At 44.4% G+C, this 20,858-nt stretch overlaps 1 protein-coding gene across 1 annotated transcript; it reads right to left on the minus strand.

Moving 5' to 3' along the window:
• Positions 1-4,228: 4,228 nt before the first annotated feature.
• On the minus strand, positions 4,229-19,641 carry PTGER3 (prostaglandin E receptor 3). The gene is made up of 2 exons (XM_081011917.1): positions 18,632-19,641; positions 4,229-5,985 (listed from the first exon to the last, which is right to left on the minus strand). The coding sequence occupies exons 1-2, from the start codon at positions 19,553-19,555 to the stop codon at positions 5,701-5,703; spliced, it is 1,209 nt and encodes a 402-aa protein (XP_080868043.1). The 5' UTR covers positions 19,556-19,641; the 3' UTR covers positions 4,229-5,700.
• Between the last annotated feature and the right edge of the window lie 1,217 nt (positions 19,642-20,858).

Raw genomic sequence — 20,858 nt, forward strand, 5'->3', positions numbered from 1 at the left:
TTTAGAGAGAATGAAGAACTTCCTTCACCTGGAAAACTTGGTTTTGCTTCATGAAATTGTATTTACTTTGGACAGATTTATACAGCACACACACAATTCAATGAATGTTGTATTTAAGGTCACAGTACCATTTAATGACCCCTTCATGGATCACTGTCTTGCCATGGCGAAGGGGCTTGAATAACTCAGAGAAGCTATGAGCTATGCCGTGCAGGGCCACCCAAGATGGACGGGTCATAGTGGAGAGTTTTTAAACGAGCAATGCAAAGAAATAGAGGAAAACAATAGAATGGGAAAAACCAGAGATCTGTTCAAGAAAATTGGAGATATGAAAGGAACATTTCGTACAAAGATTTCCATAATAAAAGACAAAAGTGGAAAGGACCTAAGAAAAGCAGAAGACATCAAGAAGAGGTGGCAAGAATGCACAGAGGAACTATACCAGAAAGAACTGGATGTCTCGTACACCCCAGGTAGTGTGGTTGCTTACCTTGAGCCAGACATCCTGGAGAGTGAAATCAAATGGGCCTTAGAAAGCATTGCTAATAACAAGGCCAGTGGAAGTGATGATATTCCAGCTGAACTATTTAAAATTTTAAAAGATGATGCTGTTAAGGTGCTCCACTCAATATGCCAGCAAATTTGGAAAACTCAGCAGTGGCCAGAGGATTGGAGAAGATCAGTCTACATCCCAATCCCAAAGAAGGGAAGTGCCAAAGAATGCTCCAACTACTGCACAATTGCACTCATTTCACATGCTAGCAAGGTTATGCTTAAAATTCTACAAGGCAGGCTTAAGCAGTATGTGGACCGAGAACTCCCAGAAGTGCAAGCTGGATTTAGAAGAGGCAGAGGAACCAGAGACCAAATTGCAAACATGCGCTGGATTATGGAGAAAGCTAGAGAGTTCCAGAAAGACATCTACTGCTGCTTCATTGACTATGCAAAAGGCTTTGACTATGTCGACCACAGCAAACTATGGCAAGTTCTTAAAGAAATGGGAGTGCCTGATCACCTCATCTGTCTCCTGAGAAATCTCTATGTGGGACAAGAAGCTACAGTTAGAACTGGATATGGAACAACTGATTGGTTCAAAATTGGGAAAGGAGTACGGCAAGGCTGTATATTGTCCCCCTGCTTATTTAATTTATATGCAGAATTCATCATGCAAAAGGCTGGGCTGGATGATTCCCAAGCCAGAATTAAGATCGCAGGAAGAAACATCAACAACCTCAGATATGCAGATGACACAACCTTGATGGCAGAAAGTGAGGAGGAATTAAAGAACCTTTTAATGAGGGTGAAAGAGGTGAGCGCAAAATATGGTCTGAAGCTCAATATCAAAAAAACGAAGATCATGGCCACTGGTCCCATCACCTCCTGGCAAATAGAAGGGGAAGAAATGGAGGCAGTGAGAGATTTTACTTTCTTGGGCTCCATGATCACTGCAGATGGAGACAGCAGTCACAAAATTAAAAGACGCCTGCTCCTTGGGAGAAAGGCGATGGCAAACCTAGACAGCATCTTAAAAAGCAGAGACATCACCTTACCAACAAAGGTCCGCATAGTTAAAGCCATGGTTTTCCCAGTAGTGATGTATGGAAGTGAGAGCTGGACCATAAAGAAGGCTGATCGCCGAAGAATGGATGCTTTTGAATTATGGTGCTGGAGGAGACTCTTTAGAGTCCCATGGACTGCAAGAAGATCAAACCTATCCATTCTTAAGGAAATCAGCCCTGAGTGCTCACTAGAAGGACAGATCCTGAAGCTGAGGCTCCAATACTTTGGCCACCTCATGAGAAGAGAAGACTCCCTGGAAAAGACCCTGATGCTGGGAAAGATGGAGGGCACAAGGAGAAGGGGATGACAGAGGACGAGATGGTTGGACAGTGTTCTCGAAGCTACAAACATGAGTCTGACCAAACTGCGGGAGGCAGTGGAAGACAGGAGTGCCTGGCGTGCTCTGGTCCATGGGGTCACGAAGAGTCGGACACGGCTAAACGACTAAACAACAACACCCTTTAATGAAGATGTGCTTTGTTGTGCTGAATTATAGTGCAGAATTTTTACTGACGTACTCCCAAGACTGGTGTGCTATGCTAAAATACACATGCAATAACATCTTGCTGACCAGATATTTGTGTATAATCAGTATATGGACAGTGAGGGAGGGATTGCCTCTGGTTCTCATTCCCTGCACACATGGATACAAGCCTGCACATGTTCACCTTGTATGCACCTTGAACACACATGGGCACTGTCCAGAGGTTGGAATAAACTGTGGATGTTGTGGGTACAGCCAGTGGGTGCGATTCCACTTTCCTTGGTCCATGTGTACACAGGGCTTAGGGCAATGCAGGATGGCTTTGATTTGGTTTATATTTTGAGAGTGAGGCATGAATTTTTTAAAAAGAGGATTTTTGCCATTCCACGGGCATTTTACATACAAAGTAAAGAAAAAAAAGATTTTGTCTGTGCTTCTAGCTTGCCAGTGTTTTTCTCCCCCAAGTCAGAGCAGAATGTTTTATTACCAGAGCTGACCTTACCATAAAGTAACAGGGCACAATTCTGCCATTAGGCAAAACTAGGCTGTTGCCTCAGGTGGCTGATATTGCATGTCATGGAAGTCCAGTATGCATTCATTCATTCATTCATTCATTCATTTTACTGTCAAGGAGTGGGTAAGTTGGGATGGGTCGTGCAAGAGGTCCCTGCTTCGATCCTTGGTGTTTCCAGGTAGGGCTGCAAAGGATTCATGCCTGATGCTCTGCAGAGTGGCCATTGGCAATCAATGTCAATAGTACTGAGCAAGGTGCATAAAGGATCTGACTTTGTCTGGGATAGCTTCCTGTGCTTCACCTGTGGGGTTTTCTGCCCAAGGTGCCAGGATAACTTGAGCAGCCTTAAGTTCTCTTCTCCTTGACTTCCGCAGGTATTTCATCTCAGGTAACAAAACGACATGAAGCTGTGCCTGCTACAATATATAGCATTCCATTTTGTGGTAGTCAGTTCTAGGGGTGAAGACATTTTCCTTCTTCCATTATTCATCTCTGCATGACCTTGAACAGAAGGAGCTTTACTCTATAGCAGGGGCGATTATCGTACCATGTTTAAGTTTCGTTCACGATGCAAAACGGCTAAGCTATTATTGTTCTAAGATTTCTTTATAATCCTTTCCCTCCCTTGTGTTTTTTTTATGGATGGAATGATGACAGTTCTTTATTGCCTCTGCAAACTAAACTCAGAAGCACGTCAGCCTGGAAGACAAGACTCGTTCAAAAAAGAAAAGGGGGGGGGGGAAGCAGTTCACAAAATGTCAAAGTGCCTTTGGTGGTTATTTGCACTTTCACTTAAATTAACAATATGATTGCCAGAACAATGAGGTTACGTATTCACTGTAAAAGCTTTGATGGTTAAGTTTGCCGCTGACTTCATATCTATTGGGTTTTCTCCTTCCTCGCTCACATAATGATGCTTAGAGACCTTAAAGCACAACTCTATCCATGCTTATTTGTAATAAAGCTCCTCTGTGTTCGGTGGAACTTACCCAATATCCATCTCCTGTGTTTATTTTTGTGATCTACCCAGCACCAGGCTGCAAATATCATGCGCCTGTGACAACTATTAACACACACCTATATATTAAATTCAGAATCAAGAAAGGGATATCAAACTTTCCTCTAGCCCAGCGGTTCTCAACCTGTGGGTCCCCAGATGTTGTTGTACTACAACTCCCATCATCCCCTTGCTAGCTAGGGGTGATGGGAGTTGTAGGACCCACAGGTTGAGAAAGGCTGCTCTAGCCCATAGGAGAAAGGATGGGTAACCTGTTGCCATCCAGATATTACTGTAGTACAACTCCTATCATCCATGCCCATTGACCATGCTAGCTAAGGCTGTTGAGAAAAGAAGTCCAACATCTTCTGCAGGGCTACAGGTCCTCTCTACCTGCTTTAGGGGATGCAGGCCCACTCAGCTGTACCTTTTTTATACTGAACTTTCTTCACCCTAGTCTAAAGGTTTTCTAGAATGTAGCATCTATGTCAAAAAGCAAAAGAAAAGTCTTTCTTGGCTCAGATTCCAAATATTTACTCATAATGATTCATGAAGTAGATGCTGAATGACATCAGTATACCCAAATCTCATTTGAAAAGTATTTTTTTGTCTTTTCATGCTGCAGCTGCTTTTCAATTACTGTGAAAGGTTATGAGTAAGTAGAAAAAAAACATACTATTTAAAAACAATTTATTTTCAGGAAGACTATCTCCCCTCATGGTACATGAAGCAGCTCAAACACGTATAAAATGGGAGAGAACATTGCTAAAGCAATTTTAAAGATTCGTGCTAATGTGACTTTAAAATAATACCAAAAAATACCTGAATAAAATAAAACAAACTGCCCATGTTTGACATTCCCATGATACTTACTTCACACTGAGCAGATTATTTTCAACACAGAGTTAACATGAGAGTGCAGAGAGCAGTTTCCACTCATTTCTCTCTTTTACAAGAAAAGCAGTTGAGAGATGGACTAGCTAGATACAAGGCCTTTCATCAAAAGTCAGAAATGAAGCTAGAAATACACTGAACAGGAGGCCGTTAGAGGTAGAAGCTGCAAGGAGGAATCTTCTAATTAAAGTTGCAGGTGGTCTTTCCTGAACAGGAGATTTTTCTATTATGTTTACGCAGAAGTAAACCCTGGGCTCCTTTGGAGGAAGGTGTGAGGTATAAATCTAATACATCATCATAATCTTAACTATTACTTAGAAGAGGTATAACATAGAGTATTTATGATAATCTGAAAAGGGGGTAATTAACTGTATAATATAGAATTATATTAAGTGCCTTGTGGAACTGCTATTTTATTTCTGCTTCTAATAGATTGAAGAAAAGCACTGCCTTTCCAGGGCCAAGAATCCTAATATAGAAGCAACAATTTTTTTCAGAGGCAAAATGCTGTAGTTTGAATATTAAGACAATGTGCTTTCTCCAGAACATAAATTCTTCACTGAGAGTAGACACATGGATTCTCTGCAGCAGCAAATAACAAGGGCAACTTGCATAAACAAGTGAAAATATACAACAGGTAACAAACTATCATTTGAAAAAGACCTTTAGTGTTTATTGAAAATGAATAATTAGTGTGGTGACTCCATGCATTTGACACGCCTCTTGCTACTTTCCCAACTTTAAGGAAAGGACAGAAGCCATTAACACCCACACCATAGCATTTTTGATTCCTCAACTCCCACCCTATCCCTCACTTCTGGAATCAGCATGAAAAAGGATTATCCTTTTTGGTTAAATCGGTAAGTCAAAAAGAAGACCAGAAACAAAGAAAATTTCTGACAATAATTTTAGAGTCAAACAAATGTTTAGTCTTCAATAACTTAATTGCCACTGAATATACAGTCAAAGTTCCGATTTTTAAATGGCAGGTTCTTCTCCCATGCAGTAGGAAAAATCCCTGCGATGTCTTTGGACGTACACAAAAAGCTGCACTCTTAGCTATGGATTTCAAAAGACAGGCAGGTTTCTTAGTTATATAAGTTAACAATTTCTGGCAGACACTGAAAATACTAGTCCATGGAATATATTATGTCCTTGCAATTCAGTTACAGAGGGAAACGGACAGAACTTGGATGCCCATATTCACAGTAAGGTGGCGGTGCAAAGTAAGTTGTTGGCATGCAACCTGCTTCATGGTGTGCGCCTGATTTTGTCTGACAACATGATGTGCCGCCCTTTCCATCCCTCCTGGGAGCGGCAGGAGATGGCACTTGCCAACTGGCAAAACTTCCGCAGGAGGATTTTCCTAAGCAGCAGGTAAACCCAGGGGTCCAAGATCTGATTCAGTGAGGCCAAGCGGATAGCGGTCAAGAAGAAATTGCATTCTGTCTGCAGTTCTGTGCTTCGGGTGGAGTTGCAGGATTCTCTGCAATGATCCATAGAGGTGTGGTTGAAGGTCACTTTCAGCATCATAATCTAAGGGAACAAGAGGGGAAATGAGTGCAATAGAGACAGAGTCAATGATTTAAAGACATTCTTTGACATGGAACAATAGTCCACTTGACGGCATTCCCTGAAACCACTGCAGCCTATCAGATCAAAGACAGTCATGAGACCGTAGCACTACCTGCTTCAATTAGTTCTTACACGCCAATCCTCATTCCATTTATGCATTTATGGATGCCAAAATGTGACCTGGGCCATTTAATTTGATTTATATCTCCCAAAGGAAGATAAGAGTTCACCTCACAATTTCTAAGGCTTGAGGTAAACCATGTTTTTTAAAAGAGTTGAGGGAGCTGTGATAGAGGCATTGCTGTGATAGAGGCACGCATCTCTTTTGTCCTATTGTCCTCTCAGTTGGACACTCAGCTCTCTCTGTTTGAAGTTTTTGCAGGTTTTTTTCAGCACTGCAAAACCTGTAAACGTAAGGCAGCCATTTTGCATTTATAAGAATATTTGTATACCAGTATTCATTAAACAAACAAACAAAAATCAAAGCAGTTTATAACAGTCATACACATATACAATAAAAAATGGGGAAATTAAAAATCTGGGATCATCCCCTGCCCCTAGCGAAATATGTATTCTTAATTGCCTGCATAAGCTTGAAAGTACAGAATTTTTTTCAGCAGGTGTTCACAGGTCAAAACAGAAGGTGCCTACTGAGTCTATATTAGAAGAGCATTCCATAGGACTGAGCTGATGACACTAAGTTCACATCACCAACTTGGGAGATGACCTGTAGATGATGGCAGTGATTGAGCTGAGATATAAGGGTATAAGGTATGATGAGTCATGGACTGAGTGTGCACGCCATTCCTCTATCACACTCCCTTCAACAAACACTCTAGCATGAATCAAAACAAGACTTCCTCGGGGGGGGGGGGGGGGTTGGTGAGCTGCTGGCAGTCCTATCCTTGAAGTCAAGCTCAATTAATGAGCAACAACTATGTTGTATATCTGGGATTGTATCCAATAAGTTTTACTCGGAGCAGAACCAATGAAATTAATGGGCCCAAAGTTGCCCAGGCCCATCAGTTTCAATGGGTCTACTTTGAGTAGGACTAACCTTGGACATAACCCCTGGAATTTTCCATCACTTCCAAATTAATAAGGGACAGAAGGAGGAACGAAAGCACCATTCTGTGCCTATGTTGTAAGTCCATTTCCCTCATGTAATAACCATAAAATGTTATCAGCATTTACAACAACTCTGCAATCCAACTCTTATTTTATACAACACAGACAAACATGGGGTACCTTCTGATGAAAGGCAAAGAGGTATTTATTTTTCCATGGATTAGTTGCATTCTTTCTTCTATTTTCCCTTCACTAAGCTCTGCCTATAAAAACACAGCTGCCATATATTTTAGTGCCTTTTAAAAGGTACTTGATCAGTTTCACCCATTTTAAGGTCCACCGGGTTCTCTGGCAAAACATTTCCCATACTTAAATAGTAAGAAATTAATCCAAAAGCCCATGTGGAGTATTCTAAAGTGCACCTGTGGTTCATTTACTATGCCCCAAACGCAGTATATTTTACATTGGCAATAATGAAAACCGAATTAGCATTTTAATGAACATAAAGGAAAATCAATTATATTGCCTGGGTTCACTAATTGGCTTGGCCATTCTGCAGAAAAGAAAGCATTTGGGCTGAAAATTCTGAATGGTACTTTTATTAAAAGGGCTCTTTAGAGACTCGGCTGATATCACCCACATTATTTGGCTGTTCTGCTGCACATTATTCACACCGCATGGAGGGGGAGAGCAGGGCTGTGCCCACCGCCATGACCCCGCTGGCCCCCGTCCCAGTGCGAACCCATCGGAGGAAGGTCTGAAGAGGGGGAGGATGCTCTATATGAGTTAAGTTGTGGGTGAACATATCAGACGACACAGAGATTCTTCAAACAGCTCTTGTTTATTCACAGGCCAGAACAGAACTGAACTGAAGGGTTCAGCCAGCCTGCTTATATAGAGCTCCACTACAATGCAACAGTAACCACTTTCTGTAACTATCCAATCACTGAACATCACTTTCAATCCCTTATTTGCATATGTGAACCTGAGTGAAAACTATCTACAGTATCCCTCTGCTGGCCCAGGGTGAGAACTTCAGTACATAACAATATGAACCATGATTAAGCAGAAGGCAAATTTCACAGCCAGCCCACAATGCTGGGAAGGCTGCACAACTTTTGTTATGAAAACAGAGGGTTGGATCCAGAGTTAACTGCATGTAATGAAGCTAGCACAGCTACCATTTACCCTGGTAGCAGGCAAGGAAGCAGTACTGCCACACTGCCAGAATATCCTAAGAACATAAGAAGAGCCTGCTGGACCAAGCCAATGACTCCATCTAGTCCAGCATCATATTCTCACAGTGGCCAAACAGGAGGATTGCCATAATTCCCGACACCCGCAAAGTTGCTGAGCTTATAAACCCACCAAAATTGTTTAGCTTTTTTTGAGAACAAACCCAAATTTTTGAGCTTTGGGTGGGGGTACCTCCCCCCCCCAAATAGTGATTTTTAAGCTTTTGGAGTTGTTTCTCCAACTTTTTGGAGGGCCTTCTCTGTAGTGGCTCCCACCCTGTGGAATGCCCTCCCATCAGATGTCAAAGGAATAAACAACTATCTGACGTTTAGAAGGCATCTGAAGGCAGCCCTGTTTAGGGAAGCTTTTGAATGACTGATGTTTTAATGATTTTTAATCTGCTGGAAGCCACCCAGATAGGCAGGGCATAATTAATTACTACTACTACTACTACTAATAATAATAATAATTTCTGCTGTTTTTTCCATCGCGTTACCATGCATACTGGGTTGCCCCTCACCACCATTTTTACACCCGAAAACCAGGACATGTCAGGAGCTTTCCTGACATATGGCAAGCCCGCGGGAAACCTGCAAGCAGGAGCTGTGCTCAAAAGCACTCTCTTCTCCTGTGGTTTCCATTGCTGCCTCCAAGCAGTGTTCGAAATTAGCAGGGCGCTAGGTGCATTTTGTGACTAAGAAATCCCTGATTGCGAACACTTCCAAAAGCACAGTACAGTGGTACCTCGGGTTAAGAACTTAATTCATTCTGGAGGTCTGTTCTTAACCTGAAACTGTTCTTAACCTGAAGCACCACTTTAGCTAATGGGGCCTCCTGCTGCCGCCGTGCCGCCAGGAGCACAATTTCTTTTCTCATCCTGAAGCAAAGTTCTTAACCCGAAGTACTATTTCTGGGTTAGCGGAGTCTGTAACCTGAAGCATATGTAACCTGAAGCGTCAGTAACCTGAAGCGTCTGTAACCCAAGGTACCACTGTAGTGGTATTTGGCGCCTTGCTGAGACTCAAGATGAAATTTAAAAATGCTGCCGCTGGCCATTGCCTCTCTGCAGGCAACGCAACTTATATGGCTTTCTACTGCAAATGCATACAGCTTTTTCACTCTGCTCAATCTCTTGCTTATATATAGAGGCAATATTAATATTGTTCTGTCTAAATAAAACCACCAGAAAGCATGTTCTTTTTAATATGTGTGTCTCGTGTGCCTGTATGTATGAGATGCATTTAATTAGAGCACATACGCACACCATTTTCTGAAAAAAAGCATCTTTTAAAAAATGCATCACCTCCATTCTGAAGAAGCTTCAATGATTGATCAGAATTCCTGTGTTCCATTTCCAAAAGGCAAAATGATTTATACATCTCAGGAATGTAAAAATTTGACCACTGTGTAGTATAAAAACTCAAAACCTTTAAAATCACTGTATGTTGCTTCTGAGTTTTGGGCAGACTAGTACCACTTGTTTTATGTTCTGCATAACATAGTTAACATACAGTAGATAAGTCAGAGACAGACCATTTCTAAATGCGCCAACAATGTACATCTTAGATTAACAGAAAATGCAGCAAGGGGAAAGGAAATAAACATAGCAAGAGATAATGTTGATATTAGATGCACTTGGGAAAAGCAACAGACTTATTAATGTCTTATTATTTTTAGTAAATTGAGCGTAGGGGCAAGAGGCAGGAAGAGAGACTGAGGCCGAGTAAATTTATTATAACTGGGGTGGCTTAATCGAATGAATCTTTTAGGTCCACGTGCATGTTGGTATTCCTGAGCTGAATCCAGGAAAGGTACAAAGTCCTTCTCCTCCCTTTAGATGCTTATTGGAATTCTGTGACCAAGCAGTGATCAGGTCAGGTGAATGAATTCAGTCTACTCTGAGAGAAGGAAAGCTTCTGTTCAATCACAGAGTACCTCCCCCTTTAAAATTCAAAGAAGACAGGTATTTATTTATTTTTTACACATTATAAAACTGGTGCATGTGGTGCAAAAAATCTCAGGTTGAATCAGTGTCATTTGGAAAGGGGTGGGAAGAGTAAGCGCAGGGAAATAACCAGAAGGGCTGCATATGAATATGTGTCAAGGTGGCAAAAAGGCAGTTATGGCAGCTTGCTCATCATGTGGATCATGCGGTTCAAGCAGCGACTACCACAAGTGAAGCATGAGTATATGCTCGTTCCAGTTTAAAGGAAGCTCTCTCTTTCCTATATTTTAAAAAGGTAAAGGTACCCCTGACCATTAGGTCCAGTTGCTGACAACTCTGGGGTTGTGTGCTCATCTCACTCTATAGGCCGAGGGAGCCGCCGTTTGTCCTCAGGCAGCTTCTGGGTCATGTGGCCAGCATGACTAAGCCGCTTCTGGCGAACCAGAGCGGCTCATGGAACCGCCGTTTACCTTCCCGCCAGAGCGGTACCTATTTATCTACTTGCTCTTTGACGTACTTTCAAACTGCTAGGTGGGCAGGAGCTGGGACCGAACAACGGGAGCTCACCCCGTCGCGGGGATTCGAACCGCCGACCTTCCGATCAGCAAGTCCTAGGCTCTGTGGTTTAGACCACAGCGCCATCTGCGTCCCTTCCTATATTTTACCAGTGCTCAATTTAGAGGGGGCACTTTACCTTCTATGATGGCTTCCTTGGCTATTGCTTTCAGAAAGCTATGGGTGACATAATTTGGCTAGGACGTGTAGCTAAGCAGCGGTGTAGCTAGCCGCTCAGATGCCCGGGGCGGTGCAGCTGAGGGCAAAGCGAGCCAAGGCAGGGCGCGCTGCGTGGACCTTCTCTGCAGCATCCCTCTCAGCTGTAGGGTGGCTGAGGCGGTGGGCAGACGCAAGCCCCACACTGCTTGAAGGAGGAGAGCTGTTGAAGTCTACTAGCCAAAAAGGCTGTGCTCTGCCTGCAAAGTTGGAGGCAGCAAACTTCTGGTTTCCCGAAATCACTCAAGGGGAGAGTGCTCCTGCAGTAGCGTAGGAAGGGGCGTGCGATGGGTACGGGAGTTATTTTTTCAAAAACACATATTTTTGCCATTTTGTCACCCCCCTCAGTGATGACACCCGGGCGGACCACACCCACCACACACGCCTTCCTACGCCACAGGATTCAGGGGTAGGAAATCTTCTTAAAATCTTCCTTAAGCGCAAGCCCCAACGCATTGCCTTTCTCAAGACTGTTCAATGGAACTGGAGTAACACAACTGGGCCTTGTACGGATCTGAGAAGCAGCTATGCAAAAGCAACAGTCATGAGTGGACTCCTGTGTTTAGAAACAGAGTGGAGTCCTATCCTGGCACAGACATAAAGCAACAAGTCACACAAACTCTGCCCCATGTTAGTCTTAGATTTCTCTAGACTGGACACTTAGGCTCTCTGGAAATTTTACACCCCATCGAAACAAAAGGGATTTTAATCTCTTCCCCAATAATTTCAGTACTACAATTAATGGTACAGTGGTACCTCAGTTTAAGAATGATTTGGTTTACAAACTCTGCCAAACCAGAAATAGTGTCTTGGTTTCAGAACTTTACCTCAGTCTAACAACGGAATCCGAACACTGGTAGGGCACCAGCGGAGGGAGGCCTCATTAGGGAAAATGCACCTCGGTTTAAGAACGGTTTTGGTTTAAGAACGGACTTCCAAAATGGATTAAGTTTGTAAACCAAGGTACCACTGTACTTTGGTTTCCATTTCCCTAGTCTCCCTCCTTTCATCTCATGTTGCACCCCATTATGTGGCAATAACTCCCATTTATTCCTCTGGGTTGGGTTTGGCAAAAGCTTTCAGGAATCATGGTTTTTCAATATGTGAACACATCAGATTCAGGTTTGATTGGGCATTAAAAATGGTTTTGTAGGAAAAGAAATATAAGAAATAGAAAATGGTTGTTTCTATTCTAGAGCCTGAAGGCACTAGAGAAACAGGCAGGAGTGTGTCATTTGCTACTGTGCTAAGTTCAAATTGTTATGTGAATTTCCACTCATGAGACACCTGGGTAGCTTTTGTCACACTATCAGAAAAAGAGCTTTCTCTCTCTCTCTCTTTTGTTGTCTTGTTGATATTCACCTTGAAGAGCTTTCATCCAGCTGTTGGCTGAGTGTGGTTGTGACAAGCACAGAAAGCAACTATTAACACAAAGGCCCAGTGAACAGCAATTATGAGCAATGAACAAAGGGTAATTAAAAATGAGGGGGTTTATCCACATTGCATCTGTTTGCATAACTCCCTCAGAGCTGCGAATTCACTGAAGTGTGTGTAAAGCAGGGGTCAGCAAACTTTTTCAGCAGGGGGTCGGTCCACTGTCCTTCAGACCTTGTGGGGGGCTGGACTATATTCTGAAGAAAAAAAATGAAGAAATTCCTATGCCTCACAAATAACCCAGAGATGCATTTTAAATGAAAGCACACATTCTACTCATGTAAAAACACTGTCCAGGCCCCCAAAATAACCCAGAGATGCATTTTAAATAAAAGCACACATTCTACCCATGTAAAAACACACTGATTCCCGGACCGTCCACGGGCCAGATCTGGCCCCCGGGCCTTAGTTTGCCTACCCATGGTGTAAAGCAATTTCCAGAATGGAAGAAAATAATTACAGCAAAATTAAAAGATCTAAAGCTGTAGGCCTAGAGCCCTGAACCTCATAGGAAACCCCCTGTTGCTAGCTAGGGACAAGCAAAATGACATTCCCCACACTTCAAAATGCCTTGCTGCATAGTTCAGACACCAGTTCCTACATTCCCTAATTATATCCCTTCTTCCCCTGGCTTTGGTGATTTCACCCTGCTTGCATGACAGGGCCATGGCGAGATATATTTGACACATTCTCACTAAAGTCCAAGGACACAGCATCTCAAAATCATAGAATTGTAGAGTTGGAAGGGAAGTGACATAGCTCAGTAGTACAGCATCCACTTTGCATTCTGAAGGTCGTAAATTCAATCCCTGGCATCTCCACATAGTGCTAGGAGATTACCAATGAGAGCCCCCACTAATCAATGTAGAAAATCCTCAGCTAGGTGGACCAATGGTTTGACTCAGTATAAGCTTCCTATGGTTCCCAGAGCTTATGTTGAGAGAGAGAGGTGCGCCTGTTCTGATGCTTTCTTGGTGCTTCATGATGTTGGAATTCTCACGTCCAGGAAAACAATAGTGGGGAATGATTTTTTTTTTTATATTATCCATTCCACATCTATTTGGCATTTTGTACACGAAAGTTTATACAAAAAAATTATATAGATGACAATCTATTCTCATCTACTATCGCAGGGAGTTCACTGTACAGGGTGGGCCACTGAGCTAATTGTACAAACTCATTTTTCTTACTCATATGTAGAGATTACTGTCTTTTTGTTATTCCATAGAAGATGATAATAATAATAATAATAATAATAATAATAATAATAATAATTTATTATTTATACCCCGCTCATCTGGCTGAGTTTCCCCAGCCACTAAGATAAGGTTAAGATAGCCTTAGCAATTTGATTCAGTTTCCTTTTCTGTGAAATAAACCAAATGATCAGATCTTATAGACCACATACAGGACAAGATAAATCAATGTTTCCCAACCAAGCTGTGGACTTCAGACAGTTTTTAGACTAGATTTGTTCCAACCTTATGCTGTATCTACTGTACAGGTAATATTGACAAAACAAAATAGATTGCATGCTTGGACATTTGCTAAACATTTAAAATAATATTTTGAAAATATTAATCAGTAACATGACATTTTGATCTATTATTATACGTAAGTGAGGTCAGATCTCTTTTAAATTAATTGTCATCATTCATCATGATTCACTAGTATTCATTTTCTGAAACTCATTTTTTAAATTAAAATAAGCATGTTAATTATCTTAGAGCACCTTTTCACCCCCCCCCATACTGAAAATAAAGACATGTTTTCTAAACAACTACCTCTTCCAAAAGATTAACAAAGATCTATTGCAATTTCTGGTCCTCCCTGTGATGGGTGAACACATAATTTTAACTGAGTAAAACCACAACATCTGATAAAGGTAAAGGTAAAGGTACCCCTGCCCGTACAGGCCAGTTGTGTCCGACTCTAGGGTTGTGTGCCCATCTCACTTAAGAGGCCGGGGGCCAGCGCTGTCCAGAGACACTTCCGGGTCACGTGGCCAGTGTGACAAAGCTGCTCTGGCGAGCCAGCGCAGCACACGGAAACGCCGTTTACCTTCCCGCCAGTAAGCGGTCCCTATTTATCTACTTGCACTTAAGGGTGTTTTCGAACTGCAAGGTGGGCAGGAGCTGGGACCGAACGATGGGAGCTCACCCCGCCGCGGGGATTCGAACCGCCGACCATGCGATTGGCAAGCCCTAGGCACTGAGTGCCACCCGCATCCCTACAGCACCTGATACTTAGAACTATAATTGAGTCAAGGACAAGTGAGCCAATACTTTAGCTATTTCTGTTTACCAGTCTATGAAGTTACACTTGATTCAGCAGATGGCAAACTGGGCCATCATATGATCGTGTTAGCTGGAGGAGAAAGAAGCACAGCACTGTAGCCTAGGGGTCACCAACATTTTAGGGCCCAAGGGCTGGAGAAACATTCACTCCATGTCCTGATTGAGAGGGAAATTCTGGTTGTTAAATGTCTTTTTATATCCATGTAAATGCATTTCAAAATGTAATGATCTCATCCACATGAGGCTTCCTGGGTTATTTACTTACACATTCTTTGTGAATGGGTTACTGTTGACATTTATACCTTCTACACCTCATTTGTATCTGACCTCACTTTACAAAGTACTCATTCACCCAGGAATCTCTGAAGGCCACTCTAGATGGGAGTTTAAATGCTCACTCTCTCCATTTAACTTGCTGGGGGTTGCTTTTAAAACTATGTAAATAGAATCTGTTTGGTATGGGGGCAGGGGTGTGAATCTGAATGTGGGTGGAAAACTAAGCCCTCTCCTTATCTGCTGTGGTCTTGATGAAAATCTCTCCCTCTCAAGTTGGGAGTTTGCTTCTAATGCAAACAGCTAATTTTAGAAGAGGGTTTTTCCTTAGGACTGCAGTAGGGGAAGAAAGTGTTAAATCCTCCATCGCACAATTATCAGCCCCTCTTTAGCTGATGCTGTTTCCTGTTAAATGCACTGATGTATTTAACATGCCAGCCACAAGCTCTTGATTCATTCAGTCCCACTTCACAGGTGCACAATCTATTCTCTATCCTCAGCAAAATTCTAACCTTTTTGCAAGCTTCCCTCCCAATGCAGTAACCACAAGATCTTCCCCGCCCAGGAAATCCTTGGTAAATCCTGAGGAATCCTTTATCACCTCAGATGAGCAATTGGGCAAAGGCAAACTATCCCCACAATCAGCTAGCGTCCTGGAAGCAGGCGCATATAAGAATACCTCTCAGGGCTGTGCATATGTAGCCTTGCTGGATATTCACAATTGGTCTGCTCAGGAAGGGAAACAAAGGACCTGGATTTAGCCACTCCCTACCATTCTCTTCCTTGACAAACATCTGGTTGCTGCAAGTGCCGCTTGTCTGGGAGGCTTATGCAAGAGCAGTGTTTTGGGTAGCTCATCACTGCTCTCAATTACAGCCCAATGATGATATACTCACCATTGCTCTTTATTACAGCCTAAAATGCATGCCCAGCTCTCTCCATAAGCTTTTGTGCACAATTTATTACTTATATCCCACCCATTTGAATGAGTTGTTCCAGCCGCTCTAGGAAAGGGAACCAGTGTAATGTAGCATTGAGAAAACCAGACTTCAATAAGGCAAACATGGCCTCACCCAAGCAGTTCACTGGGTGACCTTGGCTCCAGCACTCTCTCTTAACCCAGGGATGGGGAACCTGCGGGCCTAAGCTCCCATCATCTCCATCCACTGACCATTCTGCCTGGGGATTGAAGTCCAACAACACCTGAGATGCCACAGGTTCCTGGTCTCCCCCTAACCTCATTTATTTCTATTTACTTGTTTGTTTTCTTACATTGACATCTGACCTACTTTGCTACAGCAGCATTTTAAAGCTAAAAGGGAGAAAGAACCACGACTCCATGTCAGAGACAAGGCAGGACAGAAACATAAGAAATGCATGAAACTAAATGCAACACACACTACTAGTTGCAAGTGGCAAGGGAATCGCAAGAGGGACATTTTGTTCTCCCTGCTCATCTAAACATCCCGCAACAGTTATTTTTCTTTTTCTCCTGTCATGGGTGGCAAAAGCTTCTCTGAAGTTTCATAAGCAGAGGAAATTTGGTCCTCTCTTTGCGTTGGACTAGTGAAACTGGGGGTGGAACATGTTTAGCTTAACAGTGATGAAGTTTGCTGAGCTGTATAAATAGGGCCTAGGAAAAGACTTCAAAGATCAAACATCCCTTTTGCTAGATCAGCCTGATATAGAACTACAGCACAGTCAAACTAAACACTATTATGACAGACCCACATGTCAGGAGCAGGAAGTTCGCGACTGATTTCTAAGAGAGAGCACAACTTAAAATGATGCATGAGCAAGAAACCCATTTGCCTCAGCTGTTTTTCTCCTGGTGAGGCTGAGAGAACCCAAAAATAACCCCTGCTGGGGACAGAATGAAGAGCAAGAGGATTAAGCAGCTTCTACTTGCTTATTTTTTGTCACGTTTATAGCCTGCCTTTCCACCGAATGGTGCTCAACATAGCTTAATGGCAAGAGCATGCAAAGTAAAATGAGCAATCAGAACCGCGAAAACAGAGTAGATGAAAGGTACCCAAAAACCCCAATAAAGCTGACAATTGCAGCAATTTTTACGAAAGGCTATGATGTAGCAAGTCCAAAGACCAGTCTGAATTGAAGGTCTGTGGTGTCTTGGTGGGACATGGCGACAGGAGAAATGTTCAGTAAAACCCACCCCTTTCCCCACCCCACCCTTGGAGCTTTTAAATTGCTCCGCCCATCTTACATAGGGAAATAGCTGCATTTTGGCACATAAAACATGTGTTTCCTTTCTTTCTTTCACAGAAAAGCATGGCAACTGGTTTGTGTCACCAACTGGTGCCCACACATTTCCCCAAGTTATTCTCTAATTTATTTAAAAAGGTTACAAGTCAACCTGGTGCTCAATTGGAGCTCTCATTTCTTATACTTGTGTGGCTTAAAATGTTGCAACCATTTCTAAAATGGCTAGAGTAAGTCCAGTAATTTTTATGCCTCGTCCTCTTTTTAAAGACAACAGGAAAATAAAGATGATTGCTGCTGTTTTTACAGAGTGCTGAACGCAGTCCTTAGCTCAGTGGCAGAACACATGTTCCGCGTGCAGAAGGCAGAGTTCAATCCCTGGCATTTCCAGTTAAAAAGGCACAGGTAGCAACTTGATGGGAGAGATCCTGGAGATCTGCCCACCAATACTGAGCTAGATGAACAGCTGGTTTAAAGCAGCTTTGCTTCCTACTTTCCCATATGAGAGAAGCAGAGATGCTTCAGGTGTGTACAGTCACCCTACTTTAACTTCTGGTGAAAAACCTCTTCACACTGCTTCAAATGTTTGCAAAACCTGTTGGGCTGGAAGCACCAGAGCAGCAAAAGAAATGAGCAGAGGGCAGGAGGGACATGGGAAGCAAGCTCTCTCAACCCTTTCATCTTTCCTTAAAACTATAGTTCAACTCTAGCCTGACGCAGCCAAGAGTGTGCACAACTCTTCAAAGAACATTTAAGACGTCTAAAGAAACTGGAAGGCAGGAAATAAGTTTTCCAAATAATATACCTGCACAAAGTGCTTAGCATAACATCCAATAATAGGCTCCCTTGCATTGCCAGCTCCCTCTCTCCTGCTCACTCATTTTCTAGCATTATGATCTTAAGAAGTGTGCATGCACACGAAAGCTTATACCAAGAACAAACTTAGTTGGTCTCTAAGGTGCTACTGGACAATTTTTTTATATATTTTGACTGCGTCAGACCAGCACAGCTACCTACCTGTTTCTAGCATTATGGTAAAACTTAGGAAGTTTTGCAGAAGTTATTTGCAGTTCTCATCAGAGGACTAAAAGCAGAATCTATGCTTTTTATTTTTGCTCATGACTTCTTTTTGGGTTCAGGTATTCAAGCCCTCCAAATGGGCAATGCAAACTATAAAGTTTAGTGTTTATTTACATTTGTCCAAAAAAGGAATGATTCACATATATTTTATTCTGAGCAGTTTTTTTTAAAAAGGTATTTATGTACAGCTAATTTTCCAAGGGGGTGGTGGGTAGCCAGCTATTCTACAGTGACGTCCGCCAAACACAAACACACAAACACAAGAGACAGGTTGTCCACCTACCAAGAGCGGCGACCAGCAGGCAAAGAGGACACACATGATCCCCAGCAGCTGGATCAAGGTTTCCATGGTGATTCTGCCCCACTGCCTCCTGGACTGAGACGCGGAGTTTTTGGAGCGGCAGCGGCACACCAGGGCGACGATGGTGGCCAAGTTGCAGGCCACGGTGACGGCGAGCGAGAAGAGGCCCAGGAAGGCGAAGGTGGAGGCGAAGATGACGTTGCCCACGTGGGGACCCCCCTGATCCCGGGCGCTGATGAAGCACCACGTGCCGGGCCACTGGAGGGCGTAGCGCCCGACGCCCACGACGGGCAAGCAGGCGAAGGCCAGCACGGCCACCCAGACGCTGAGCAGGACGGCCTTGGTGACGCGCGTCTTCATGTGGGCCGAGTACCAGTGCGGCGCGCGGATGGCCAAGGTCCTCTCGACGGCCATGGCGCTGGCGATGAAGAGCGGGCACAGCCCGAAGACGGTCATGCTGAGGCCGAAGAAGGTGCACAGGCGCAGGGAAGGGTCCACCGCCCGCCAGTCGCGGCCGGCCCGGTAGACGGCGATGACGATGGGGCTGGTGAGGAGCTGCCCGGTCAGGTCGGTCAGGGCCAGGGAGCCGATGCAGAGCAGGAAGGACTTTTTGCGCGCGTTCTGCTTCTTGTGGTAGGCGCGGTACACCAGCAGCAGCGCCAGCCCGTTGCCCACCAGGCCCGTGGTCATCATGGTCAGGGCGAAGACCACCGACACCGAGCCGCACGCCTCCGGGCTGGTGGCGTTGCCCTTCTCCCTGCCCGCCGCCGCGGCGCTCAGCAGCGCCATGGGCGTGCAGTTGAAGCGCCCGTCGTAGGGCCCGTCGGAAGTCATGTTGCTGCTGGTCGGGAGGGCGGCGGGAGCGGCCGGGGCACCGGGACGGGGCGGGCAGCGGGGCAGGCCCATCCCATGGTGGGGCGCCCGCGAGAAGGCAGCTGGGTGCGCGCGCTAGACGGCCACAAGCCAGACGGGCGAAGGAGCAGAGCGAGCCGCGGCTGCCTTTTAAAGGCAGGCGCGGGGGGCGGAGCCCCGACGGTGGAGCGGCTCCATTGATCTGGGTCTGGCCGCGGGGCGGGGGCGGGGGCGGGGGCGGGCGGCCTTCCGGCAGCGTCGAAAGAGGGACGACATCCGCTTTCTTGCACCTGCCTGGCGCGGAAAGGGGGTCTTCCGTCTGCCAGCGAAACCGTTCAGCAGACCTTGTTTTGAACTCGAGGATGGATGTCAGGGAAGCCGCCGTCGGAAATCCCGTGGGTGATCCTCCCTCTGCCAGCCCCGGTGCCCATACCCGCCGCTTCGAGACTTAATAGGCTGCCAAGCGCGGGTGCTCCGTCGAGGATTTCTCGCCCTTAGAAATCGCTCGGGACAGCTTAAGCTTAAGTTGCGGCTTCTTTACACACCTAGCCGCTGTTTGGCCTCCATCGGAGAGTGGTTGGTCGAATCGCTCGTGAAGCGCGGTTCCTAACCGCAGCTACAAAACGGGAAAATGAACTTGACAATCGCGGCGAATCCCAGGAAACACAAAAATCATATACTGTAGAAGTATAGAGAGGCGCTGATGCCATCTAGCGGGAAGGAACTCCCGTCCATTTCCTAGTCACCCAAGATAGCGGCACGTGCGGATTTAGGGGTTTATTCCATGTAAATAGCGGATAGGCGCCCGGCTCCCAACGTGCTGAATTTTTATAGTTGCGAAAACGTCAGTGGCCCAAGGAAACGCAATATGCTGCAGACACCGCTATGTCACTTGAATGAACAGCGCGATCTGGGATTTCAGAGTTGCGTTCGCTTAGAAGACGTCTAGCGCTTTGCAGAGGACATATTTGAAGGCATACACATAATAAAAAGGGCCTATGCTGCTTTCAGTTTTGGCAACTAGAGAGACACAGCGTTTATTTCTCGTCAGTTACTATTTGACCCATATTCTCATGCTAAATTAACTTTATTGGTAACTCAAATGTGAAGATAGGCAGCCTTCTGTTTGTAGAACCAATGGGTTGAATGTGGGATATGTACATTAGATCACCTGATAAGCTCAAATGCAATGCTTTTGTCATTTCCTACTTTACAATCTGAACATCAGTTACTGGTGAGTGCCAGATGACAGTGCTGTGTCTCCAATCACATCACTTGTTGACATCCGTTTATGGACCATCTGCTTTGAGTCCTGCAGCAGCTTCCAGATTGTTGGAGGGTATTGGTGGATCCTTAC

This window comes from Podarcis pityusensis (assembly GCF_964106645.2).
Source record: "Podarcis pityusensis genome assembly, chromosome: 6".
Lineage (NCBI taxonomy): Eukaryota > Metazoa > Chordata > Lepidosauria > Squamata > Lacertidae > Podarcis > Podarcis pityusensis.